The sequence below is a fragment of the Onychostruthus taczanowskii genome, unplaced genomic scaffold, assembly GCF_017590055.1.
Source record: "Onychostruthus taczanowskii isolate IOZ18803 unplaced genomic scaffold, ASM1759005v1 scaffold38, whole genome shotgun sequence".
Taxonomy (NCBI): Eukaryota; Metazoa; Chordata; class Aves; order Passeriformes; family Passeridae; genus Onychostruthus; species Onychostruthus taczanowskii.
In genome coordinates, this window is record NW_024501237.1 from 4,112,301 (window position 1) to 4,135,753 (window position 23,453).

Below are 23,453 nucleotides of genomic sequence, written 5' to 3' on the forward strand. Positions count from 1 at the left end.
AAAATTGTTACTGGACACGTGTTCAAAAAGAGAAGATAAACAACTCTAGAAAGAAGCGAGAATACAAATCTGTGTTCTGAAAAGCCACATTTTCTTTGCATCATGAGAACTGAGAGGTTTGACAAGATACTAAATCAATACCGGACAGATAAAAAACCCAACAAAACAAAACAGTCCAGAAGCTTTCACAGATGATTAACTCTTGTCACAGTACTAAATTCTAAAAAGAAAAAAAAAAAGAAAGACAAAAATAAGTATTTTCCAGACATGAGGGGATAGCTGGGGGAAAGGAGGAAAAACAAGTGAGATGATAAGCAGAAGAGCAGAAGGTGAGTTCAGTTTCTTCTTGTGCCAAATTATTCCCAGGTGACTTAAAAAAACCAAAAAACCTCTTATGTTTCTATGTTCACTGATTGCTCTGTGAAATGACCTTCAGCACTTTCCTGTCTGCTGCTGGACAGGACACCTGTGAGGTGCTCACCGTGTCTCCTATAAGGACAAGATCATTTGGCAATTAACAGGGTCCCATTGGAGTAGAATACAACAATGAGTACCGTATTGGACATCAGGAAGAATTCCTTCACAGAAAGGGTGGCTGGGCATTGGAATGGGCTGCTCAGGGAGGTGCCAGCATCCCTGGAGGTGTTTAAGGAGGGCCTGGATGCGGCCCTCGGTGGATGGTCTGGCTGGCTGACACGGTGGTGTTGGCTGATAGCTTGGACTCGATGGTCTCCGAGGCCTTGCCCAGCTTAACTGATCCTGTGGGGTTTTTTTCCCCCTCATAACATCCTGGAAGATTTTTCCCACAAGACATCCTGTAAGATTTCTCTCCGATGGGGTGTTATTTTGTGTGGAACCCCAAGCAAGCCATAAAACCCCCCAATCTCCGTGAAGGGGCCGGGCTCACCCCCGCGGCTCGGACGAGTCCCCTGCGGGCCGCGGGCCCGCCCCGCGTTCGGGCCCTGCGCGGGCTGTCCCGCCCGGCCGCCGTAGCGGGGCGGGGAGCGGCGGGCGCGGGAAGCGCCGGGAGAGGCGGCGGCGGTGAGTGCGGGCCCGGCCCGGGGCCGTGCGTGTGCTCCCGGGCTGGGGGTCATGGAGCCGCGCTCGCCGGCCGCGACCTCCCCCGGGGCTGGGCCCGGGCTGGAAGGCGGGGGTTCCGCGCGGAGGGAGCGGCTCCAAACGCGTGTGTGGTCTGGGAAGGGGACGCAGGCGTGGGGCGCCGGCATGGGCGGTGGCGGTGGGTGTTGATAGGGAAGCGGTGAGGATCCCTGGATTCACGGCCGGAACCGCCCGTTGCGGTTTGCCCCGGGAAGCAGCGAAATGAAGCGGGCAGCGTGCGGTGTTTCCTGCCTTGGCTCCAGACGCAGAACAAAGCGATGTTAGAGCAGAAGTCAGGCGAGTGCTGAGAAGGGGTCCTGCACCAAACTGGGTGCGCCTGCTGCGTTTATAAATCACAGCATCTTTCCTCTGTCATTTAATCACAAGCCTTAACTTAGTTTGCTTTATTATCTGAAGGCGTGCTTTTAAATTTATGCTTTTCTTCTGTTTGTGAGCTGAGGTCAAAATTACTCTTGCTGTTCTCGCACAGACTTCCGTGTGTAGAGCATGGGTGTGCTGCTCCCTCCGCCCCTAAAGACATGAAACACCTATTTATGGCTTAGCCCTCTAAAAGGATTTTAGCAAAAGGTTTTAGAGATTATGTTTAGCAAAGGTTTTAGAGATTATGAGGCCTGTTGAAATTTACAAGATGCACGGTGTGGCAAACAAGGATTCTTAGTAATACTTTCAGAAGTAATAAAAATGCCAAAGGGAAGGTTGAATGCACTGGCTTTAGGAGCTCTGTCTCCTCACCTCAACCCTTAAAGTTTTGCTTTCATTTCCTTCCGTATTTTCTCCTACTGAAAGTATTACAAATCAGGAGTGTGCCTGTGTGTACAGAGTATTTAAAACAATGTGGAGGCACGTCTCTTATGCTAATGTCCTCTCTTTACTTCTCAGCTTACCAGAGAAGATCAAGATGAGTTTACGGAAGCAAACCCCCAGTGACTTCCTAAAACAAATCATTGGAAGGCCAGTTGTTGTAAAATTAAACTCTGGAGTTGATTATCGAGGTAAGCTCTCCATCTGTCTCTCACAGTGAGTAAAGTAATTCATTGAGGAGGCTGGAATACATGCATTGATTTAGAAAAGAGAAGCAGTGTGATCCCGAATCGTGGAGTATGAGAATATAGATCTCAGAATAGTGACAGTAAAAATAGAAAATCAGCTCTAGAGAAAGTGATAAAAAGTTGGGGCTAACAGCAGTGGGTTTAGAGATTAAAATTACTGATCTAAATCATTAGTGTCCGTGGTCACAGCTGATTAAACTGGATGATTCTGAGTTTTTAAACTGATACTTGGAAAGATTGTCTGGAATTACAACTCCTGAAATGGCCAGAAACACCCCTTGTTGGAACTAGACTTTCCTTCACCTTTTTATTCTCTATTTAGGTAATACAGATCTTGATCCAGGAAAGCTTCAGAGTAAACTCTGCTGTCAGTCATAATAGAATTCTTACACAATGAAAAGCATTCTTGACATTCTTGGTTAAACAACTGCCTAGATCTGTGTCAGATCAAGGCTCACAGAGGTACTGGGAAAAGTTTAGTGTAGCTTTTGCCAAGTCTGTCAGTATACTTTCATGTATATAGGATTATAGATTTTTTTTTAATCAGTAAATTAAAGTTCTCTGTGCAGTGAAATGTCCTGGTCCTGCTGTTACTAAGGTAACAGTATCAACCTGACCAATCTTTTAGCAGTATCCAAACTCAGTCAAAATGAATCATGTATCTTCTGCTGTGCTCAGTTAAGAAATTTTATTCTGTACTGACTTAAACATTATGGTTCTGCAACAGACCCCTTCTTCAGAGAGGTTTACTTCAAGTGGCTTAGCTTGGCATTTGTGGCAGGAGACTTGTTTGTGCTGTGACAAGGAATCTTTGTGCTAGGACAGTTTTAAATTGTTGTTCACTGACAGAGCAAGCAGTGGCTTCTTACTCCTTCCTGTTTCCCTGCAGTGTTGCTCAGCTGACAAAATTTGCAGTCTCTCATTTCTTTGAGAACCACATTGTCTGAGCACTTCAGGTGGGGTTGGGGGCTTAAGAAGTTTGTTGCCTCTCTGTAAATTCTTCAGTGCAGGAGAATGCAGAGAGAGCTCATTAAAGTCAGTTAAAGCAAGTCCTCATTTACCCGAGGGTGCACACAAGGCAGGGCCAAACCAGATTTGGGTTTTGCTGCACTTCCTATTTTCATTGAGACCATTGCTACCTCTCCCTTGGTAAAATCCATTTGTAAATGAACCACTCAATTTACCCTTCAGCAGAGCTGGTTTAACATGCCTACCACATTAATTGAACAAGAGTTCCCTGAACAACCTTATTTGTCACTGGATTTTTTCCCCCTCTTCCCTTCCTTAATTCCCTGCACTCCTTTGATCTTGTGACAGAAAATCCGTGTAGTGTTTTTGTTTGAAAAATGCACACTTAGTTTGTTTTCTGCAGAAATGTGACCAGCATTTGTAAAAGCCAAACATTTACAAAACAGCATCTCGAGCTGTTGTTGCAGAACTGTCCAGATTCTCCCCCAGGCTGTGCTGCTGATGTTTTTGTTGCCTCCACCCTCGGAGGCCCCACACACACCAGCACCAACGTGGCCTCATGCAAGCGTTGATCTGTGAATGAACTGTATTCAGCCATTGCCAAGCTGCAAATGTCCAAGTCAGGAAGCCCTGGGAAATGATCAATACATTAATGTGTGGTTTCTGTGTGTAAATATGGATATGTACATTAAAACATCTCTACATACAGATAAAACAGATAAAATGCTAGCCGGGATGGGCAGTGATCATATTTGATGCCATTAGTGGTGTAAGAGTAAGCACAAAGAAAAGGAGGAAGAGAATGAAACAGCCATGAATGCACTCTAGGAGCAAAAGAGTTAGAAAATACTGCATTTATGGCCTACTGAGTTGTACATAACTGAGGTAAATCCACACGGTCCAGTTTTAATTTTGTACAAACATATTTTTGGTTTTTGTTGCTGTATGGATACCTCAGGATTACTAGAGTGGAAAAGAATCCTGACTTTGGTTTGGGTCTTTTTGATGCATTTAGTGGCACTTTGTGAGCAGTTTTTCTGTGTCTGTGGAAACAGAGGAGAGAAAAACAGAAAGGAAAATAATAATCTTTAAGCCATGACAAATTAACAGAAGTAGTTGAATTCCTGATTATTAACTAGAAGATCCTGCAGTAACGCTTGTGAAAAATGAGAATGTGTCCTGAGTTTTCTCTGTCTTCCTAAGAACAGCCAATTTACTATATTTCAAGTTTTACTGCTAGGTAAATAGCTAGGTGTTTTTCAGACAGAGGAAAAAGTTATTTAAATAGTATTGTCTGTGCAAGGATAAAGTCAGGAAGACCCACATGCAAGAGGAAGACAAAACAACTTGTAAAAAGCTGTATTACCTCTGTGCTACTAAAATGTGTATATTGCTGATCCAAAAAAATAATCTAATATTGCAAATGACAGATTTTTTTTCTTTAAATGCATTATCAAAACATTGTAATTTTATTTTTGTGGGAAGATTTCAGTGGCCTTTGTTGAAAAATGTGTAGAATTTTGTTGACATCAAAACAGAGGCTTGCAGACAGTGTTCTTCTAGCTCTGTAAGCATGAAGACAAATATGTGTATGCTGTCCTGTATTAAAAGGGTTGTTTTTCAGCTATATCCTTCACAAGTTTTGTGACAACTCAGTTTGCATAGCTTTGTCCTTAGGTTATCCAGTTACACTTAATGCCCCAGGTGTTTTTTGGTGTGTGCTTAAAACACAAGTGAGAAGGGACAGCTTGAACTTTCAAAATGGAAATTGTCCATCTTTTGAATTAATGCCTTAATAACCTCTTTTTTTTACTCCCACAACTCTTACAACAACTGATAACATTGCTACCAGAGTGCCTGGGATTCCTTTCTCCAGCTGAATTCCTTGAAAACATCTGTCCACACTTGGGTTTTTAGTTTGTTATAAGGATACAGCGTGGGCTTTTTTCCTGTACTGTTCAAACACCGTGCATTTCTGTTTATTTTAAAATAAGTTCAAGCTGATTCTCTTTTAAACTGCCACTGTTTTCAGGTGTCCTGGCTTGCCTGGATGGATATATGAACATAGCTCTGGAGCAGACTGAGGAATATGTAAATGGACAGTTAAAGAACAAGTATGGAGATGCATTTATCCGAGGAAATAATGGTAATTCCTACTCCTTCTGCTACTGCAGATTAGAAAATTGTGTTTTGATATTCTGAATTTGAGGGGTGACTAAGGAGTAAGTAAGCCTGTAAGCCTAAAATTAATATTCTTTCTTGGAAGTCTTTACAATATTTGCTTTTTACAGTTTCTCTTTCCAAGGTCTGTGCTTTTCTGCATTCCTGTGGTCTTTTTTTCCTCTGAACTTGAAGTTCATTTAGAGAACCATGCTCTTTTCTAGCCTTATTGGAGCGTATTTTCTACTGTTTGACAGGCTTACTCTTTTGCACTTACTGCTTGCCTAGATGGCCTCTGCACCATAAGAGTTTGTGTTTTTAGGTAAGCTACTGCATAAATTTATGCTACAGTGCAGATATTACAGTGACACAGCTTTCTGGTGAAGCAGTTTTCCAGGACTGAATGAGTGCTTATCCTTAGTCCTGGAGGCTATTTTCATCTTTTGAGTAAAGATTTTACCGCCAGTCAAAAAAATCACTCATGCTTTAATATCGAGCCTTTGAATATCCAAGTGCAGTAGGTGGATTTTAGTGCACTTCAAGGACAATCCCAGGCTCCTGAAATGACTCTGGTATCAGGCTGTAATAGCAGGACATGCCAGGGAGAAGAGTATCTAAAAATAGAAAAGGTTCACAAGTCGGAGGTGAAGAGACTTGTAGAGGAGGTAGATGAAGCAGAGTTTGACCAAGTTACTTGTGAAGAAAATGGAGCTCAGCAAGGAGGGATGGAATAAAAAGACACAAGGACCAAACTCCATGTTAGAGAAAGAGTCGAAGAGAATGTGGCACCAGTGTAAAAGAGCATTTTGGGTGGATAAATAATCCTTGAAATGAGGCCAACCCTTGCTTTTTGCAAGGCATTTGGACTATTATGCTAAGGACTGGAGTGACATTTCAGCTGGAGAATCAATTAAGGAAATAATCTGTTATGAAAGTTAAAACAAGGGGATGAGAGGCAGAAGGCTCAAGAACAGGCTGAACAGAGAACTGAAGACGTGGCAGGTTTAGGAGCACAGTATGATTTTATGTTGTGACTGGATCTGTTCTGGGAATATCATTAGCCAAGCAGGAGGAAGATGTCTCTTCCTTCATAACTAATCATTAGCTTTGCCTTAAGTGCTTGGGATTTCCAGCTTTTATTGAAAGATCACAGCATTAGTGTCTGACACCTGTAATTCTGCTGCTGAGGAACTCTCTCATGCTCCCTTCAGTAATACTGCAGGGCACTGCCTTTGTTCCTGCTCTGTTCAACCTACATCTGCTGGAGCCTAGTTGGGCTATGAATAAAATAAATATTGAACCAAAGTAATACATAATGTTTAGAGCTAATGGCATTTTTTGAAATTTGGACTTAAAGGTTGCCTGGCTTTGTTCATGCTGAATGGGATCTCTTACGGTGTCAATTTATATGCCATGGAAATAAGATGTTTTAAATAAAAAGGCTTCTGCATGTTATTTACCAGGGCCCTCTTCTGTGTGCCACTTTCTCTTTTTCACAGTGTTGTACATAAGCACCCAGAAGAGGAGGATGTGAAGATGCCAGAAGGAGGCTGTTTTTTTGTACTTGTGAGCCTCTTTGAAGTGATGAGCCCTATTTGATTTGTAGTTCAAAATCCACAGGTGAAATACACAAGTGTTTAAGTATTTTTTTAAATAAATGTAAATGTGAGTGTAAACTGCCTGAATGCTTTTGTTTCAAAGCATTGCTTTGTTCCATTGTACAAAAGAAAAATAAAAGGGAAGCATGTAATAGTGCTGCAAGACTAATTTGAAGCAACAGCTTATTTAATTATGCTAACAGTTACAAAAGTACTCATTGGAAGGTAAGCAGGCATGGAGTAATTGCAAATTAGAGCTCTGTATTGATGGCAGAACAATAGTTTAACTGATGATGGTGGGAAGGGAAATGCTAATGGTTTGGTGACAATGACCTGTCCCTTTTGGAAAACACAGGGTCAGCTTTAAATGCCAGGCTAGTAAGAGTCACCGGCTAAAAAGTTCAGCTGTCCAAAAAATCTTGAATTGTGGATTGAATCAAGGGATGTAACAGTGACACTTCAACAGTTAGGGGTGGGGAAGGAATTGAATCAAATGGAAGAAAAGCCTTAAGGGTGAAAAGAAAGCTCTGTGCCAGCTGAGGAAGTCAGTCAGAGGTGAAGAGCTCTCAGTTGGTATGTCAGTACAGCCTAGTAGCTACTTCACCTCCTGCCTGTGCACCCCCCACCCTTCCTCTGCTTGGGGTGACCTTTTTCTTGTGCTTCTCTACCAAACACAATGGACTTCTTCAGCAAAAAGCAATTTTAACTAATACCTAAATCTGCTCCTGAAAATACACTAGGAATCTGAAAGGTTTTATAAATATGCCACATGTGTCCTCTCCAGCCAGTTCCTTCTTTCTCCTGTCCATTCCCCCCACAGCCTGGTACCATCTCTCTATTCCCTTTGTCTAGCCAGAAATGAGAAGAAGTGCATTAGAGTATGGGGTATGCATTAGGGAGGGGGAACCTCTGAGCCCACAGCAGAGAGGGAACTTTTTGTTCCCAGAGGGAACTGTTTGTGTGTATTTTGCAACAATGCTCCCCAATAATCAAAGCACAGTGAACAAAAGCAGCTCAATTTTACATGGATACTTATTTCAATTTATGGCGTGTATCTTCTTTTATATGCAGTCAACCAAGAAGAAACCCAAACCAACTCTGAAAATTCAAATTCACTTCTTCACCTGAGTGTTCCTGCTTAACATCACACACTCAGAATGTTTTCTTGTTCTTCATGATGAAGTTACAAGTTAGGGTAATGTACCTCATGGTGAGGCTATTGAGCCAACTTTTTACATGAGCTTTCTGAAGCCTGGCTTTATTCTTTGGACAGTTTATAATGCCTCCAGGAACAAAAATACTTCTAGTTCTGGATGGATTAACACAAGACAACTGTGTGAGTATAGCACTGTCCCATTCTTCCCAAGTACCAGTAGCTCTGATGCAAGCAGGAAATAGTAACATTCCAGTTATCAAAGGGAGAGAATGTGAACTGCAAATTTTAATTTTACTGTTTTTTAGGATGAAGAAATAATTCTAAATTATTTTGCAGTCAGTAGTTGACCTTTCCACATTAAGCACTTCAGAAGCCATGATAGAACACAAAATAGAGTTGCTACTCTACAATATGCTTCAATAATTTATCATTTTCTGACAAGGGTTGAAAAAGGTTCAGGATATAAGACAAATCACCAACTTGCTCTCCTGTAAGTGACTTTTTTTAAAAATGAAGATGTACCTCCAAGTGGGGCATGCGATTTTTCATTTGCCTTGTCATCTATATGTAGCTGGCAGGTAACTGCTTTCAGTCCTGGAGACTGTCTAGATTTTGTTCTTTGGGTTTTTGTTTTTGTTCTAATATAGGACTAATTTTTTTCCCTCTCTACCTTCTCCCTCCACACACCTACCCATGTATAGCAACACATTTTGCAGACTTTGATTTAATGTGTAGAGTTTGCATTGCTAACTTTTTAACTGCGTTTCAGTTTCTACAAGTCTAGTTACTCAACATTTTTCGGTTGTAATCTGCTACTTTTGGTGGTCCAATCACATACTAAACTCTATATAAATATAAATACTATGTAGTTTACATGCCAAGGGGTTTTTTAATGTATACTAGGTCATGAAGTCTTTATTAGTATGTGAGGTAGACAGGCAGATTTGCTTTGAAGGTCAGCTGTTTTAATTCATATTTGAATTTCAAAAGTAGCAAAAGAAATTAAGCATTTACTTCCTAGAATCACTGACTTCCAGTTTATTTTACAAATTCTCCATATGATAATATTTACCATATCCTGATGCTCTTGCCCCAATACCTGTGTATAAAACAGTTTCACTTGTGGAGAACAGAACTGACCATGAAACATTAATACCTTGAATAACCTGCAAGCATTTGTCCACTACTTTACTTAGAAGAATGTACCCAAAATTAAGTAACCCAAAACTAACAAAAATTACTGAATTTCAAAGACTGAAGCTGCACTCATGTTGATAGTCAGTACTTTTATGCAATGAGATCACACTGTGAAACCTTGGCCATTCAACCACTACCCCCACCCTCAGTGACACATTCAGCTCACAGACACTCTGTGAAGAGCAGTAACTGTAAATTTGCTATACGCCCACATCCAGTGCAAGTTTCTTGCACTGGAAAAGCCAAACCGAGCCACATCTCCTTAAACAAAAGCCTGGCTGGGAGCAGCAACACAGCACACCTCATGGAAACTAGAGAAAGCCTGGAAGAAGGAGGAGGAAGCAAGCCAGGTCTCTACCAAAGCCTGGAGTGCCTGGAGTTGCCCTATGTAAAGGGAGCAGAGCATGCTAGGAAGGTTTTGTTTAAAAGGTGTATACCCTGATGACCACTCACTTTTACAATTTGTTTCCACCTGGTTCCTAGTTCAAAGGGAATCTAATGCAAACTATGCTCAACATCATTCATTTGAATTCTTTGTATCTTTTTTGTGGTGTTACAATGACAAAACAGCTACTGAGAGCCCTTCTGGTTATGACTTGGCCATCAGTTCCTCAGGCTTTTTCACAGCTCTGAAAACCAGCTGTGCCCCACAGCTGTGTTGTTCCTGGGAGATAAGAAAGCATGAAAGTGTTTGCAAAGTGACAGCCTTGCAACGTGTGACTGATGGTGCCACAGCAATGCCTGATCTTTCATATCCCAGCTCACAGCCATGGCCAGCTCCAGGTGGTTTTGAAAGCAAGCAAGCTCTGGAGTCAGCAGTTTCAAACTCTCGGATTCCTGTGCCAAACTGTTCTCCAAGGCCTGAAATCAGATGGGAGGGGGCATTTCCTGGGCTGCTGTATTGACCCTGAGCGAGGGACCCTCAGGCACAGAATCCCTCTGCCAGGTCACCCTAACAGCTCACAGGCAGCTCCCACTCAGAACCATGATCACACCACCTGCCTGGCCCTGCCTTTGTCTAACAGAGGAGCAACAAGAGATCATCCTTTAGAATAAAAGGTTGGTTTTGTGTATAGAAATTATAAAATTTCCAGCTCAAGTGGCAAAATGGGAGACCAGCTCTCCATGGATGGTTTGTATCTGCTCTATGCAGCACACTGTGGGAAAATCCATGTGGGCTCTGACTGATGCTCTGTGCACATGAGGAGCCCAGCATCTGAGGGCACATTCATTTTACCTGCTGTCTGTATTCCTCATCTTCACAGTATTATTAAAACAATCATTAAGCTATTTGTTGCTAGGCCTTACCTCTCTTTCTCTCCTTTTCTTCCCCTCAACCCTTCCTCTAGAGCAGAACAGCTGCCCAGCTTGCAGTAGTTACCAAATAAAATAAAAGGTTATTTTGGTTTGAATTTGTAAGGGAAAGAGACTCACAATGCATGTAGCATACATGTGTATGTGCCATTTTGTTCCCAGCAGTGACATTTTAGTCACTGTCACACTTCAGTAAGTGACAGAAAAACAGCAAGAAGAGTCAACTGGATAAAAGGGGAATGACCAGCCAGTACTTTTGCCAACCCTAGTTTTGCCTAACTAGTATCAGAAAAACATTCTGGTCTCCCAAACACAGAGGCACAGACGTGCATAGGTCAACCCCGAGATGCTAGTTTGGAGATGGTTATCCATTCTCCCTATGGGACTACCATGGGTTTTTAATCACTCATCTCATAGCTGGACACTGCTCTTTGTTTTAAAGATGTCTTGAAATATTCTTAAATAAGGTGGTGTTGCCAGCTGTGGTGGTTTAATGATCAGTTCCTTGTGATCTGAACTCAACTTTTGCCACCTTCAAGCTCTCTTCTTCATCAACCTGCCCACTCTTCCCTAAGCCCCCTCAAACTTTGTTCACAGGACTCAGGTGGCTGCCAGCTGACCAGGAGGAACTTCTAACTCATTAAAACCCTTATTATCTTGCAGCAGCAAAGTATTTCCCGACCTGTCCAGCTTGCCCTGGAGTGTCAACTCTGAGTTTATGTCCATGCCCATATTACACACTGATCTCCACTGCACCTGCTCCCCATCTGCTGGCCCTGTTGTGCCCTGGTGATGTTGGAGATGTAGAAGCAGCCTGCAAGAAGGATAGAGTTTGTGCACCAGAGAACCTGCAATGTTATGGGGTTTATAATCCTCCTGTGTACTTATCAGTGACATTTCAACTTAAATGGTTTATACTCTATCTTAATTATCAAGTCATTACAGAGCATGCACAGTTGTCCTAGTGTTATTTCAAATTCCCAGCTGTGGTCTGTGAGGTTTTTTTTCTTTTAGAAATCCACTACACAAACGCTGCTGGGAAAACAATAGGCAGGGTGGAAGTTGTCTTATGTCCCCTTCTCCTGACAGCTTCCTGCTAACAAGGACGTTTGTGACAAGGAAAAGCAAACCTCTCTCCAGTCCCAGCAGTGCCACGTGGTGTGTCTGGGCCCCATGGTCAGAGCTGAGCCCGGCTGAGCTCAAGTGACTCCAGCAGGTCACAGCCCCGGCCAGAGAAGGCTGAGGCAATGCTGTCCTGGTGGATGATGAAACCCAAGGCTCTGAGAGGACTGTATTTCTTACTGGAAACATCTGCCTGTCACTTGGCATTTGAATGAGCAGTTGGAAGCTGCTGGTAGGTGCTCGTGTCATGGTAATGACTGTGACAGGCCTTTTCCATTTCCTGAGGAGGAGATGGTTGTGACATTTGCTTTGACTGTGGTTTTGAAGCCATGGAGTTCCTGTGTTTGAGGATAAATGCTGTGCAAGGCTGTATTTCAGATCAGCCCAGCAATTAACACTGTCCAGGCAATGCCATCTGACTGGTGCTGCTGAACCTGTGAACAGCAGCATGGCCTGCCCTGCCAGAGGCTGCTGCAGCCTTGGATGTGAGCATGGACAGTTCAATCCTGCTCTACATCTTCTGCTGTTACAGATGGGTTGGATCTGTTTGAGCCTCTTCTCCCCACAGCTCTGCATGATGCTCCAGGGAACACCAAACGTTGCTCTTTCAGGGTCTACACTTGGCCGCTTTTCCCTCTTTTCCAGGTGGGAGTCAGTGGAGAAATGGCCCTCACTGATTTTAGGAATAAGTTAGGAAGAAAAAAACATAAGAGAGTAGCTGGTTTCAGGAAAGGATTAGTCATGAATACAGCATAAAGGTACTCTCTTTTGTGTATGAAGGATGGGCAATTACAAGCTGGAACAGAATCAAGAATGCAAACTTGTCCTCCCTCCCCCTGACCTATGCTCTGCTTCCCCTGAGCAAAGGAAAGAAAACTACAAGACTTACATTTTATTTTGAAATTCAGTGATTTTAAGTCATCTTTCAAATGCAGAGGAGAGCAAGCTGATGAGAGCCCAGTACCACCAGCTTCCATACTTTCCAATCATACTTTCCACTGAGAGCTGGGCTGTCAGCAGCAGAACCTCAGTGCCAGCCTGGCATTTTGTGTCTTTTCCAAAAGACAGGCTGTAGAGCAGGGCATGCTGATGGGAACAGTGCTAATAAGTGAAGCATCTGCAAACTTGCCCCCAGTTTTCGGGGGTTGCCTTAAGCAGAGGTCACCAGGATGCCCCCTCTGGACACACACACAATAGTCAGTTCCCAAGCAGCATTACAGATAAGGCACGACTGGCAGGAATGAGCCACTGGCAGGGAGCAGGGTGAGCCTGGTGATGGTGGCCAGGGTCATCAGAGAGCCCTGATCACCAGAGCAGTCTGCAGTGACGAGAGACAGGATCAGCTCTGCCACCGACTGCCAGCACAGCTGCAGCAAGGCTTGGGCAAGGAGCAGGGCTGACAGCCTGGGCATGAATACAGCTCATGTGCTGGGGCACTTATCACATGTTTGGTCCCCTGTGCCAGCTTTGGGGGATCTGTGGGGTGTTGATGGCGCCTTCTGGCAAGGCTGGCACATGGGATGAACCTTCCCAGCCTTTGTAGCAAAATTCTGCTTTTACTGCCAAAATTAATCCCATGTAAGCATGAGAGGCAGGGCACACTGCTGGGGGCACACGGAGGAAGCTGGGGAGCTGATGTGGCTTTGCTTTCCTTCAGCATGGAAGAGGGGATGTGCGTGTGGGGAGGTAACAGGAGAAAATGTCCCATCATCCTGCACCTCTGCAAAGGAGTTTCAGGGTGTCGTACACAAACCCCATGATTCGCTGTGGGTCTCCCCCTCCCTTCCTGCTAGTTGTCTTTGTTTTCATTGAAGAAACTTGGACATCTGACACATACACATGGATAGAAAGAAAGAAAAGAAATAAAGGGGTAGGATGATATGATTAAAGCAGATTTGGGCACTGGCAGAGAGCTGCCGTGGATGGTGGGTATTAGCAGTAACAGCTGCTGCGCTTCCCATTAGAGGAGCAGGCGAGGAAGGTCCCTGAAAGGATGGGTCTTGGGCAGGCTGGCAGGGCAGTGGTGGCAGCGAGCCCGGCAGCGAACGTGTCCCAAGGTAAGCGCCGGCGGCATCGGCAGCCTGAGCCCGGGCAGCCCCGGGGAACAGCGCTGCTCCCCCGCGGGGATGGGCACAGGAGGGCGGGATGGGAAACGGCACAGCCGGGGCAATACCCCAGGCAAAGAGCTGCTGCTCAGGGCTACTTCCATGAGCTCCTGCGAGAAATCTTATCCTGCAAGGACTGTTTAGGTGTGCCAGAAGGGAGGCTGGCTCCATGAAGAGGAGACATCCTGCTGCTGGTCCAGCAGGGCTGGAAGAGTTAGCGAAGGCTCCTGTGATTCTCACGGGCATTTTCTGGCACACGACTGGTTGGAGTGGCAGGATTGGCTGTGGAAGGTTAAACTGCATCCATCTGCTTGCTGCTTTAGGCTGGGCGTGAATTGTTCCACTTGCAGTTGTGCTTTGTTAGTCAGCTGGCAGGTTTCAGAGATGCTTGAGAGGGAGGTGTAAGCTAGACCTCCTCAGCCTCTGTTGCCTCTGATTTATTTACGTTTACTCATTGACTAAGTGTAATGACATCCAAGGCAGGCGTGTTGAAAAGAAGATGGTAGAAAGTGCTACATTAAAATCAGAAGCACCTGCTTTGCGATATCCATTACAATAAATGCCACACACTTATCCTTCATCTTCACTTTGAAAAGTGCATTTTGAAAAAGCAGAATGGCACAATACTCTGTTCAATCTGGAAATGTGTTTTGTACTGTCACCACAGGGATGCGGCTCTGTGGTGACAGGCAGGCAGGGACAGGCTCTGCCCTGGGCACCAGCCCCATATGTGATGGGGCCTGCAGCAGCTCTGCAGCTCCAAAGGGCAGAGGTTTCCCCTATTGATCAGGCTGTACATTTGGGCTGGGAGTGGTGGGGGGTGCTGAGTGTGGCTGTACAGAGTCTGCTCCTCCTCCTAAAACCCACAAGACTTCTTAGAGCAAATATTTTCTGGCTGCAAGCTCCATGGGCAGATTCACAAGAAATACGTCCTCTTGTGTGGGGCTCTTCCCTCTCCCAGACTGAACAGTTCACTTCAGAATGTAAATGCTATGAATTCCCAAAGTGGCTCCAGGTGCCACAGAGATTACTTATTCCCTTTTGTTTAAAGACAGCAGGGAGGGCAGCTCTGGAGATCAGATAAATCAATGGCACCATTTGGGAAGCCACTGCTTTGAAGTGAACTCCACATTGTTTCCTGCTGTAGGATGGAGGATGGTGGGAGAGCCCACACTGCCATTGTTGGCTGGGCCTGCACCACCCTGTGCTTGGTCTCCTATGCTGCCGCCTTCTCGCAGGGCGCGAGCCTTTCCGCCTGCAGCGACATGATGCCCAGGCACCTGAGGGTGCAGCTGCATAGCTCCAACAGCAACTATGTCACTCTGCACACCAACATGTCCTTCTTCTTCCCAGGAGAGAAGGTGCCAGGTAAGGAACAGCTTCTCATTCCTGCATCTGAAAAATACAGGGTAACTTATCTCAAGAGATGCAATTAATCTCTGCGAGGTCTGGGAAGAGGGAAAACTGCTCCAAGTGAGCTACAACACCTCCCTTGTCATGAGGACATATTTACAGAAGAATTCTCTTTGCAGCATGGGTGCTTTGGGTGGGATTCATTTATCTCAATTGTGTCTCAACCATACCAGACAGACCTCATTACATGCAATGGCCCATGAGAGGGAAGCTCCAGTGGGTAAAGTCACCTTTCCAGCCCCTCTGCACCACTCGAAGGGGTCTGGGTGACTCACCTGACTCTTGGGCATGGTTGGCAGCACTTCACATCCCTGCATTGCTGCTCCTCAAGCAGATGCAGACAGAGCTGAGAGGCACCATTCCCCAGCTTGGCCACTTGCCCGTTTTTCCCTGGGTAAAACAAAACCCCTTTGAGAGCACAACATGAGCTTTCGCTCACATACAGAGCAGTGTCCAAACCTCCTTCTGTAAAAATGGTTGCATGTTTCCTGATCCAATGTGGTTAACAGCTTATTATCAAGGAGGGACTGGGGGGAAATCTCAGGCAAATCCTGTGTGCAATTACACACTGCAAAACTAAAGGTAAAAGTCTGGCCTTCTGTATCCAGCATGTCCAAGACACACTGTGAGGACAAAGACAGTAAGGTGTTTTCAGTAATGTTGCCCAAGGTTTTTCTGGGAACTCCATTGCAGGCAATTCACTCCATAACATCAAGACAAATCCCTTTGTGTCCCGTGTTTTGTCTTCCAAAAGTGACAGTAAGAAGCACCCGGGATTACATGGGCTTTATGCTGCAAGCTCGCAAGGTGTCCAACAATGAAATCGCTGGCACGTTCATCTTCCTGCCCCCTGGTTCCAAGCTGCTGACTTGTTTTGAAGATGGTGACACTGTCACACACTCGGACAAGTCACTGAAGAGAAACCTGTCCTTCGTATGGAAAGCACCAGACCAACCCATTGGAGACGTCAAGTTTTTGTAAGGACATGCTGGTTCCTAATCAGAATTTGTGTCTTCACAGTTACAGGCTGTCCAGCACAGTGACTTATGTATCTTGAACCCAATATAGCTAAATACTTACCAAACGCTGCAACAGTATCCCAGCTGGTACATAAATCACCATTAATATCTGCTGCATAGTGCTGCTTTTTATTTACATGGTCACTGTTTTCTCAGAATACACACACTGGAAGATGACAGCTTAAGCATTTTAGGAAACAGAAATATTAAGGCATAAAGAGAGAACTGAGACCATGTTGCCTGTCTTTGTAAATAACACAGCCCATAGGACTTCCCTGTCTAAAGGTTAATCTTGTATCTCACTTCTTTAAAAAAAAAAAAAAAAAAAAAAAAAAGAAGAAAAAATATGTAGTTTTAAAAAAGTTAAATGCAAACAGAATTACTCACAATAGAAAGAGAGGGAGCACTGTGTCAAAACTTGACATCTCTGTTTTGCACCAAAGTCCTGAACTGTTCAAGCGGCTTGGTTCTGATTTGGAATGAAATTAAACATCTTCTAACTGACTGCCTTAGAGGAAGCACAGTGACATTTCATTTCAAAAGATATTAAATTGCTATATTTCAACTTTACAAAGTCACTTAGAAACTGCTTGGCCAGATCCTTGGCTGCTTCCCAAAGCCTAAGTGTCCTGTTGAGTGTTGTGGCTTGAGTATCTCATTGTGATTCAAGAAAAATTCATTGAAACAGAAATATTGCTGCTTGGAATTTCCAATAGAAGAAAAAATATGTAGTTTTAAAAAAGTTAAATGCAAACAGAATTACTCACAATAGAAAGAGAGGGAGCACTGTGTCAAAACTTGACATCTCTGTTTTGCACCAAAGTCCTGAACTGTTCAAGCGGCTTGGTTCTGATTTGGAATGAAATTAAACATCTTCTAACTGACTGCCTTAGAGGAAGCACAGTGACATTTCATTTCAAAAGATATTAAATTGCTATATTTCAACTTTACAAAGTCACTTAGAAACTGCTTGGCCAGATCCTTGGCTGCTTCCCAAAGCCTAAGTGTCCTGTTGAGTGTTGTGGCTTGAGTATCTCATTGTGATTCAAGAAAAATTCATTGAAACAGAAATATTGCTGCTTGGAATTTCCAATTTTTGGCCATTGCTTTATATCAGAAAATACTATTACAGTTTAAAGAAATACTATTAAACTCACAAAAAAACCCAAATAAACCCAAACAAATCCCAACATGACCTAGTCCTAGCCACCCACGATGACATTTCCTTCAAGTCTGGCCTTTTAGTCTCTGAGCTGATATCTGACAGTCTCTTCCTTTTTATGCTGTCATAACATCAGGAAAAATGCCTTTTTAGGCTTAAAAATGCCTTCTAAGTGTCATTTGGCACAGGAAAATCCAGGTTGGTTTCCCCTTAGGTAATTCTCAGAAGCAGCTGAGCAATTTGAGCTGAAATTTTACCAAAGTCTCCAGCTTAAATAAGGCTCTCGGGGTGCAGTTAAAGGTTGGCCAACACAGTTTTGGCACCCGACAAAAAGCAGAGGATTAGGCAAGCTCAAATATCAGAGGGCTGAGAAGAGAGACTTTTTCTACCCCTTACCTATTTCTGCTGTTTATACAAGTTACATTGGCTTGTTTTAATTAATAAATACCACTGTTGTTTCCCTGCCTACAGAAGATTGTAAGCAGAGCTAGTCCAAGTTTTACAAATGTACTTCTATCAACATGATGAATGTAATACAACTTTTTAATTTTTTTTTTTCTGTTTAAGTTTCCACACATTTTTTGGCTGAACTTAATTATTTACTGAGTGGTGATTCTTCACCCCAAATCTTTCTTATGGGACCTGGTACCTTTTATTTGTAACAGAAAACTTAGGACAGGCTAATCCTTTCAAATACTTTTGCATTGGTACTCTCTTCAAATTAAAGCAGCCTTTGTGATTAGCTGAACAGTCTAAAAAACCAGATGTTTTATTAATGCTATAGAGCCAGTAAATTCTTGCCTGATTATGTTTTAACAGCATCTCCATAGTCCAGTCATACTTTGTTTACTGGGCAAAGATTGAATCTGCTGTTGTGGCTCAGGGAGGGCAAAACAAGACTCTTGCTGACAAGAAGCCCAATGCTGTAGCCCCCACGCCCCTGCAGGGACCAGCTGACCCTCACCCCGCAGGTATGGTGAGCAAACCTTGCTGTTTCTTACCAACACCCCCTGCAGAACAGTATTACAGCTTAGTCTGGGCAAGTGTCCAACAAAAGTGGCCCAAACAAGCTGGGGGACCCATTTAATTCCTGTGTCTTTCATTGAGATCAGTGATGGCCATGGTGAGCTCCTTGAAGTGAAGCTGTGGGACAGTATTTGAGGTGTGGGTCAGTATTTGAGGAGCCAGTTCCAAGGAGGGAACCAGAAAGTTAAATGGGGTTGCCAGATCTTATGATCTCAATGCATCCTAAAATCTCAGCTGTTGAAGAGAAGGAAGTGCAGTTAGCAATGTTGCCTAAATAGAGGAATATATTTGTCTCTAAATGTGATTATTGCCCTCCAGGTATATATTTAGTTGTATTTATGCAGCCTCTGATCAGTAAGATGCTCTAAGAATTTACTTATACCTAAATCAGATGTATTTCTCAGCATTTTTGGCATGGCACCAAGGCTGAGTTTTAATTATTTTACTTGACCGTTACATAGGCAGTGAGCTTTGCTGCTTTAATTTCCATGTGGGTTCCCTCTTAAAAGTAAGTGACATGAAAATAAAAGAATCATTGTTACAAACCTTCCTGGCAAACCTTGGCACCGAGTGGGATTTGAAATAAACAAACTGAAGACAATAGACTTCTGCTCCTCTCTCCCTGATTTTATGTTTTGTCTCCCTGCTGGCCAAGGTCCCATCTCTCCTGCAGCTGCCACTGGCTCCCTGCTGCCCGCCAGCCCCACTGGCATCGTGGCAACACCAGCACCAGAGCCAGGTTTTGGTGTGGGGTCGGAGACTCGTCCCGATGCTGAGCCAAAGCAGCCAGCCCGGACTTTGCGGGCTGTGTCCGGCAGGAGTATCCGGTCCAGAGGCCGGGGACTGGAGCCGCCCTTGCCCACCCAAGATGTTGGAATGGTGGATGCCTTGCAAGGTTCCCTCTCCCAGGACAATGCCTCCAGCTACAGCACCTTCAATGGGTAAATCTAAGTGGTGGGAAAAGCTGTGCCTCCAGTCAGATGAACAAGGAAAATGTAGGAAGGTGCCTGTATGTAGGAAGGTGTCTGGGGGAGGTGAGAGGGTGTTTGTTTGCTGAGATTTTGAGAAATAATCCTTTGGTTATTGCACATGGCAGACAGTAACAGGGAGAAAATCCCAAACTCCTAAGAACTCAATGCTGTGTTGCTCAGCACAGTGGGGGACTGGCCAGGTGTTGGAAAGATGTGATAAAAACTATCGACTGCTATAACATTTTTCTGAAAGTGCATACAAGTATTCAGTGAAACAGTGAACTCAGCAGACCTATTTCTCCATCTGCAGGGAAAAGGAAATAAAAAGGATGCACAGCAATTATGAAATTTGGGCTTGAGGATGTCTGCTCAGAAATTTTAGAAGGTTTGGGCTGCATAAGCTTTCATACAATATTTCATATTGTGGGTGAAAATGATGGGGATAGGAATTAATGATCAGGCATAATTCAAAATACATGTTGTATGATCCACATTGACTGTATGCATCCCAAAACTGCTCTAAGGAGCAGCACTTCTTGGTGTGAGCCACAGGTGTCACTTGCTAACCCTGTCTTTCCTCTGCCCATATTTCAGAGTAGGAAGCATTGCCAGCACTGCCACCCTCCACTTGTGTTTGATGTGTACAGACAACAGGAAGGTAAGCACCAGGAGTGGGAAGGACACCCTAGCAGCCCATGTAGGTGATATAAGTAGCTAAAACTACATTGAGACTGTTGAAAGTTTTACATTTTTTTTTCCTTAACTGGACATTGGGTTTTTTTTCTTTTCTAGGATTTTTTTTCCTTTTGAGCTCACTGCCTGGGTTTTTAACAGGCCCACTGTAAAAACAGTTGCTTTCTGTTATGTAGATATGACTACAGGCTGCTGGAAATGTGTGTGCTTAGAGGTACAGGACACAGAGTTAACAGGGTAAGTCCACTATGCAGGTGGTGGAGAGAAGATAAATAAAAGGAGAAGAAAGAACGAGATCTGGTTTCCAAATTGCCAAAGGAGAAAGAGAAATTATCTCACAGAAAATAAAAGAGAAAGGGGATGTACAGCACAGAATGAGCCAAAAATATTTAGGAAGGAGCAGAGGACATAGAACAAGTAAAGGAGAGATGTGTACCATGAGCACCTGGCATAGCCATGGAGAGAAGTGGAGAACTGGCAGTAGAGGGAAACCAAAGGGAAGTACGAGTTATTTCACAAGGCAAGATCAGAAGAGCATAATGAAACAAAAACACTGAGAAATTAGGCAAGAATGGGGAGGAGTATGAAAAGAAAGGAGAAATGAGTTGAGGACTTGAGGCAGTTCCATTTTCTATCCCAAAGTCCCAAGTTCTGCAGCATATCCTTACAGTACAGCATTTGCATTTTGAGGGCAAGTGATCCATACACATGCAAACCTCACTTTGCCAGCCTGCTACTTTGTAGTTTGCAGTTCAGCCACTGAAAATCTTCTATTTACTACTGTATTTTAATAGCACCTTCAGAAACCATCCCTTCCACAAAGGATGCTCTGACCCTCCACTACTTTGCTTCACAGCTTTCCAGGGCTCCTACCTCAGCTTTGTTCTCCTGTCACACTGTCTTCCCAGGAAGCTTTAGAAATCCCTAATGATGGTAGAGGGTGAGAGTTTCTCTGGTGTAATTAATGGATGTGTGAAAAAGCCTGCTGGGCTGGACAGGCTGGAGAGGTGCCAGCTACTGAGGGCCAGATCCAAATCTCAGTGGAGCCAAATTAAAAACTCCAGTACATTTTGCAGGTTTTGGATGGGGGCTCAGGTGCATAGTGGGAACGGAAAAATTTATTGGGGGCCTCCTAAATTGCATGCTTGTTCCCCAGTTAGTCTTGGATGATACCTGCAGCAAAGCCTGAGCTGCAGAACTGGCGTGGAGCAGCTGGCATTTTATGACAGTTAAAATAAGGTGCATGGAACCAGACAGTGCCCAGAAACAGGGCCAGGCAGGAACTGACATTCCCACTGAAATGGGTGGTTAAGCAACACAGAGGGGCATAAGACTGGCTGTGAACTGAGAGAGCCAGACAGGCTTTGGGGAGAGTTTATAGGTTGTATGTGAATGCCCCAAAACTGCTGATGGCAAAGGCCACCCCAAGTCTCCCGTGTCTGTCCTCAGAAGGGCAATACTGAATCCCAGTGGGTCCATGTGAGCCTACACATGCAGCTTGGCTGGGAAAATCACACCTGCCCTTTCATAGTGACCCTGGTGCCACTCAAGGTGGACATTGTTTATTAAGTGATATTATTTTGTGATAATGATGCCTGTGAAAAATACTACCACCACAACAGGAACTGCAGACGTTTAGTTAGACAAAGCAGTGACCTTCTTCTGCACCTTCACCCTTCACCTTTGCCCCTCCAACCCACACTGCCTTTGCCCCTGGGACCAACTCAGGTGCCTTGTTCCTCCCATGGCAATTCTGGTATGGAGGGCTGCATCCGCTTCATTTTCTAAAAGCTACTGAGTAAACAGGGAATAGAGAAGGGTTAATCTAAAGCCAGAGGGACACAAGGGCATTAGAAACAGAGTTGAAGTGTTCCATGAGGTAGGTAGTAAAAACTTAATCAGCCTCCTTTTCTCTTCCCTCACTGCACATTTTGGCATATTTTTGCTTTCAAAGGGCAGTACTGAGAGTGGGACCATCCTGAAAGCCTCCCTAGGTGTGACAGCGACTCCCTCTGCCCTGCACGTACGCACTCACCTGGGCGGAATTGCTGCGACCACAGCCAGGCTTGGCGATGCCAACGCTGCTGGCAATTTGTCCTCGGCCTCAAGGCAAATGGCAGAAAGAGAGTTGGCACCGCAGCCAGAGGAGGCAGGCACCAGGGCTGAGGAGGACAAGGATGAGCAGGAGGCAGCTGGAAATACCCTGCCATGGGTGACCAGACCAGCTCCCGAATCTGCTGTTCCCGGGATAGGGGAAGGCCCTGGCAGAGGAACCCGACTCCTTGCAGCTCAACTTGGCATCCTCCTGGTCTGCACGGCCGCGCTGGGCCTGCTGCTGGCAGCTGCCATGCGCTGTGTCTGTGCCCAGCACTGCCACAAGCGGGCCGAGGTGTCCTTCAGCGAGCCCGACCCCGACATCATCGCCATCACGGAGAATGGGAAGGTGATGCACTTCCAAAAGATCCGGGACAACAGCTTCGTGCTGGTGCCAGCTGAGTGCAACTGGGTCAGCCCCTCGAGCAGCACGAAGAAGACTGTGGTGGTTTAGTCCCTCTTTGTGCTGCCATATAGGCAAACAAACCCAAAGCAGCCAGTTCAGACAGAGGTGTTAGACAAAAGTATCTAAACTACAGCTGCTGAGAAAATTGAAGCTGATAGATTGCTCAGTGTGTTACACTTACTGCAATTAATATTGTATATCTGCTCATTAGCTGTCACTGTGGCAATGACATACACTTCTTCTGTTGCCTTAAGGGTGTAGCCAAAAATAGAAATTCTTCCTCTGCACTGTGGTATTGACTCCTGTTTAATCTCAGAAAAAAAGTTTCTAGTGTTATATTTCTTTCTAGGAACCACATACCCAACCATTCTCATTTAAGAGCTTACAGGTTTGATTACGTGCACTTGGTATCCCTTGGATGACAAATATTTGCCATAAGATTTCAAGCTGCAATTTGAAAATAAAAAGCAATAACTCATTAATAGAGAACATTGATCCCAAGAACTCTGAATTGATCCATGGAGTGAAACACAGCATGGCAGACACCAGCTTTTGGGGGAGAAACATGCCTCCTCATCAGGTGCAAATGGAAGAAAATCTTTCCTGTCCATTTGCACCTGATGAAGAAGCTTGCTGAAGCCTGACAGCTAACACTTATTTAGTCTTTTACTTTGAGTCAGTTCAGTGACACTGTGCAGAAACATGGACTGACAAGTACCCTTCCCAGGTCGCTTTGGAGATGCCCTGCAAAGGCTGCATGGGAAGTTAACACCACCCTTGTGTTCTGAGTTTGTGCTAACTTCTCTCTGACCATGTGGTTTTCCACAGGAGACCCCTAAAGCAACTCTTGGAAACCAGCATGATCCTGGACACCTCCTAA

At 44.4% G+C, this 23,453-nt stretch overlaps 2 protein-coding genes across 4 annotated transcripts; both read left to right on the forward strand.

The window, feature by feature from the left end:
* The first annotated feature begins 989 nt into the window (after positions 1–989).
* On the forward strand, positions 990–6,973 carry LSM6 (LSM6 homolog, U6 small nuclear RNA and mRNA degradation associated). 3 transcript variants are annotated; one of them, XM_041412113.1, is made up of 4 exons: positions 990–1,041; positions 1,999–2,111; positions 5,170–5,283; positions 6,797–6,973. In XM_041412113.1, the coding sequence occupies exons 2-4, from the start codon at positions 2,018–2,020 to the stop codon at positions 6,829–6,831; spliced, it is 243 nt and encodes an 80-aa protein (XP_041268047.1). In that variant the 5' UTR covers positions 990–1,041; positions 1,999–2,017; the 3' UTR covers positions 6,832–6,973. The 3 variants fall into 3 exon arrangements, with proteins under 3 accessions (XP_041268047.1, XP_041268050.1, XP_041268049.1); XM_041412116.1 differs by lacking the exon at positions 990–1,041 and adding an exon at positions 1,162–1,183; XM_041412115.1 differs by lacking the exon at positions 990–1,041 and adding an exon at positions 1,220–1,395.
* A 7,964-nt stretch (positions 6,974–14,937) lies between these two features.
* REELD1 (reeler domain containing 1) lies at positions 14,938–22,621 on the forward strand. The gene is made up of 6 exons (XM_041411884.1): positions 14,938–15,157; positions 15,957–16,179; positions 18,203–18,354; positions 19,065–19,350; positions 20,250–20,310; positions 22,028–22,621. Exons 1-6 carry the CDS (start codon positions 14,938–14,940, stop codon positions 22,619–22,621), a joined length of 1,536 nt encoding a protein of 511 aa, XP_041267818.1.
* Positions 22,622–23,453: the final 832 nt, after the last annotated feature.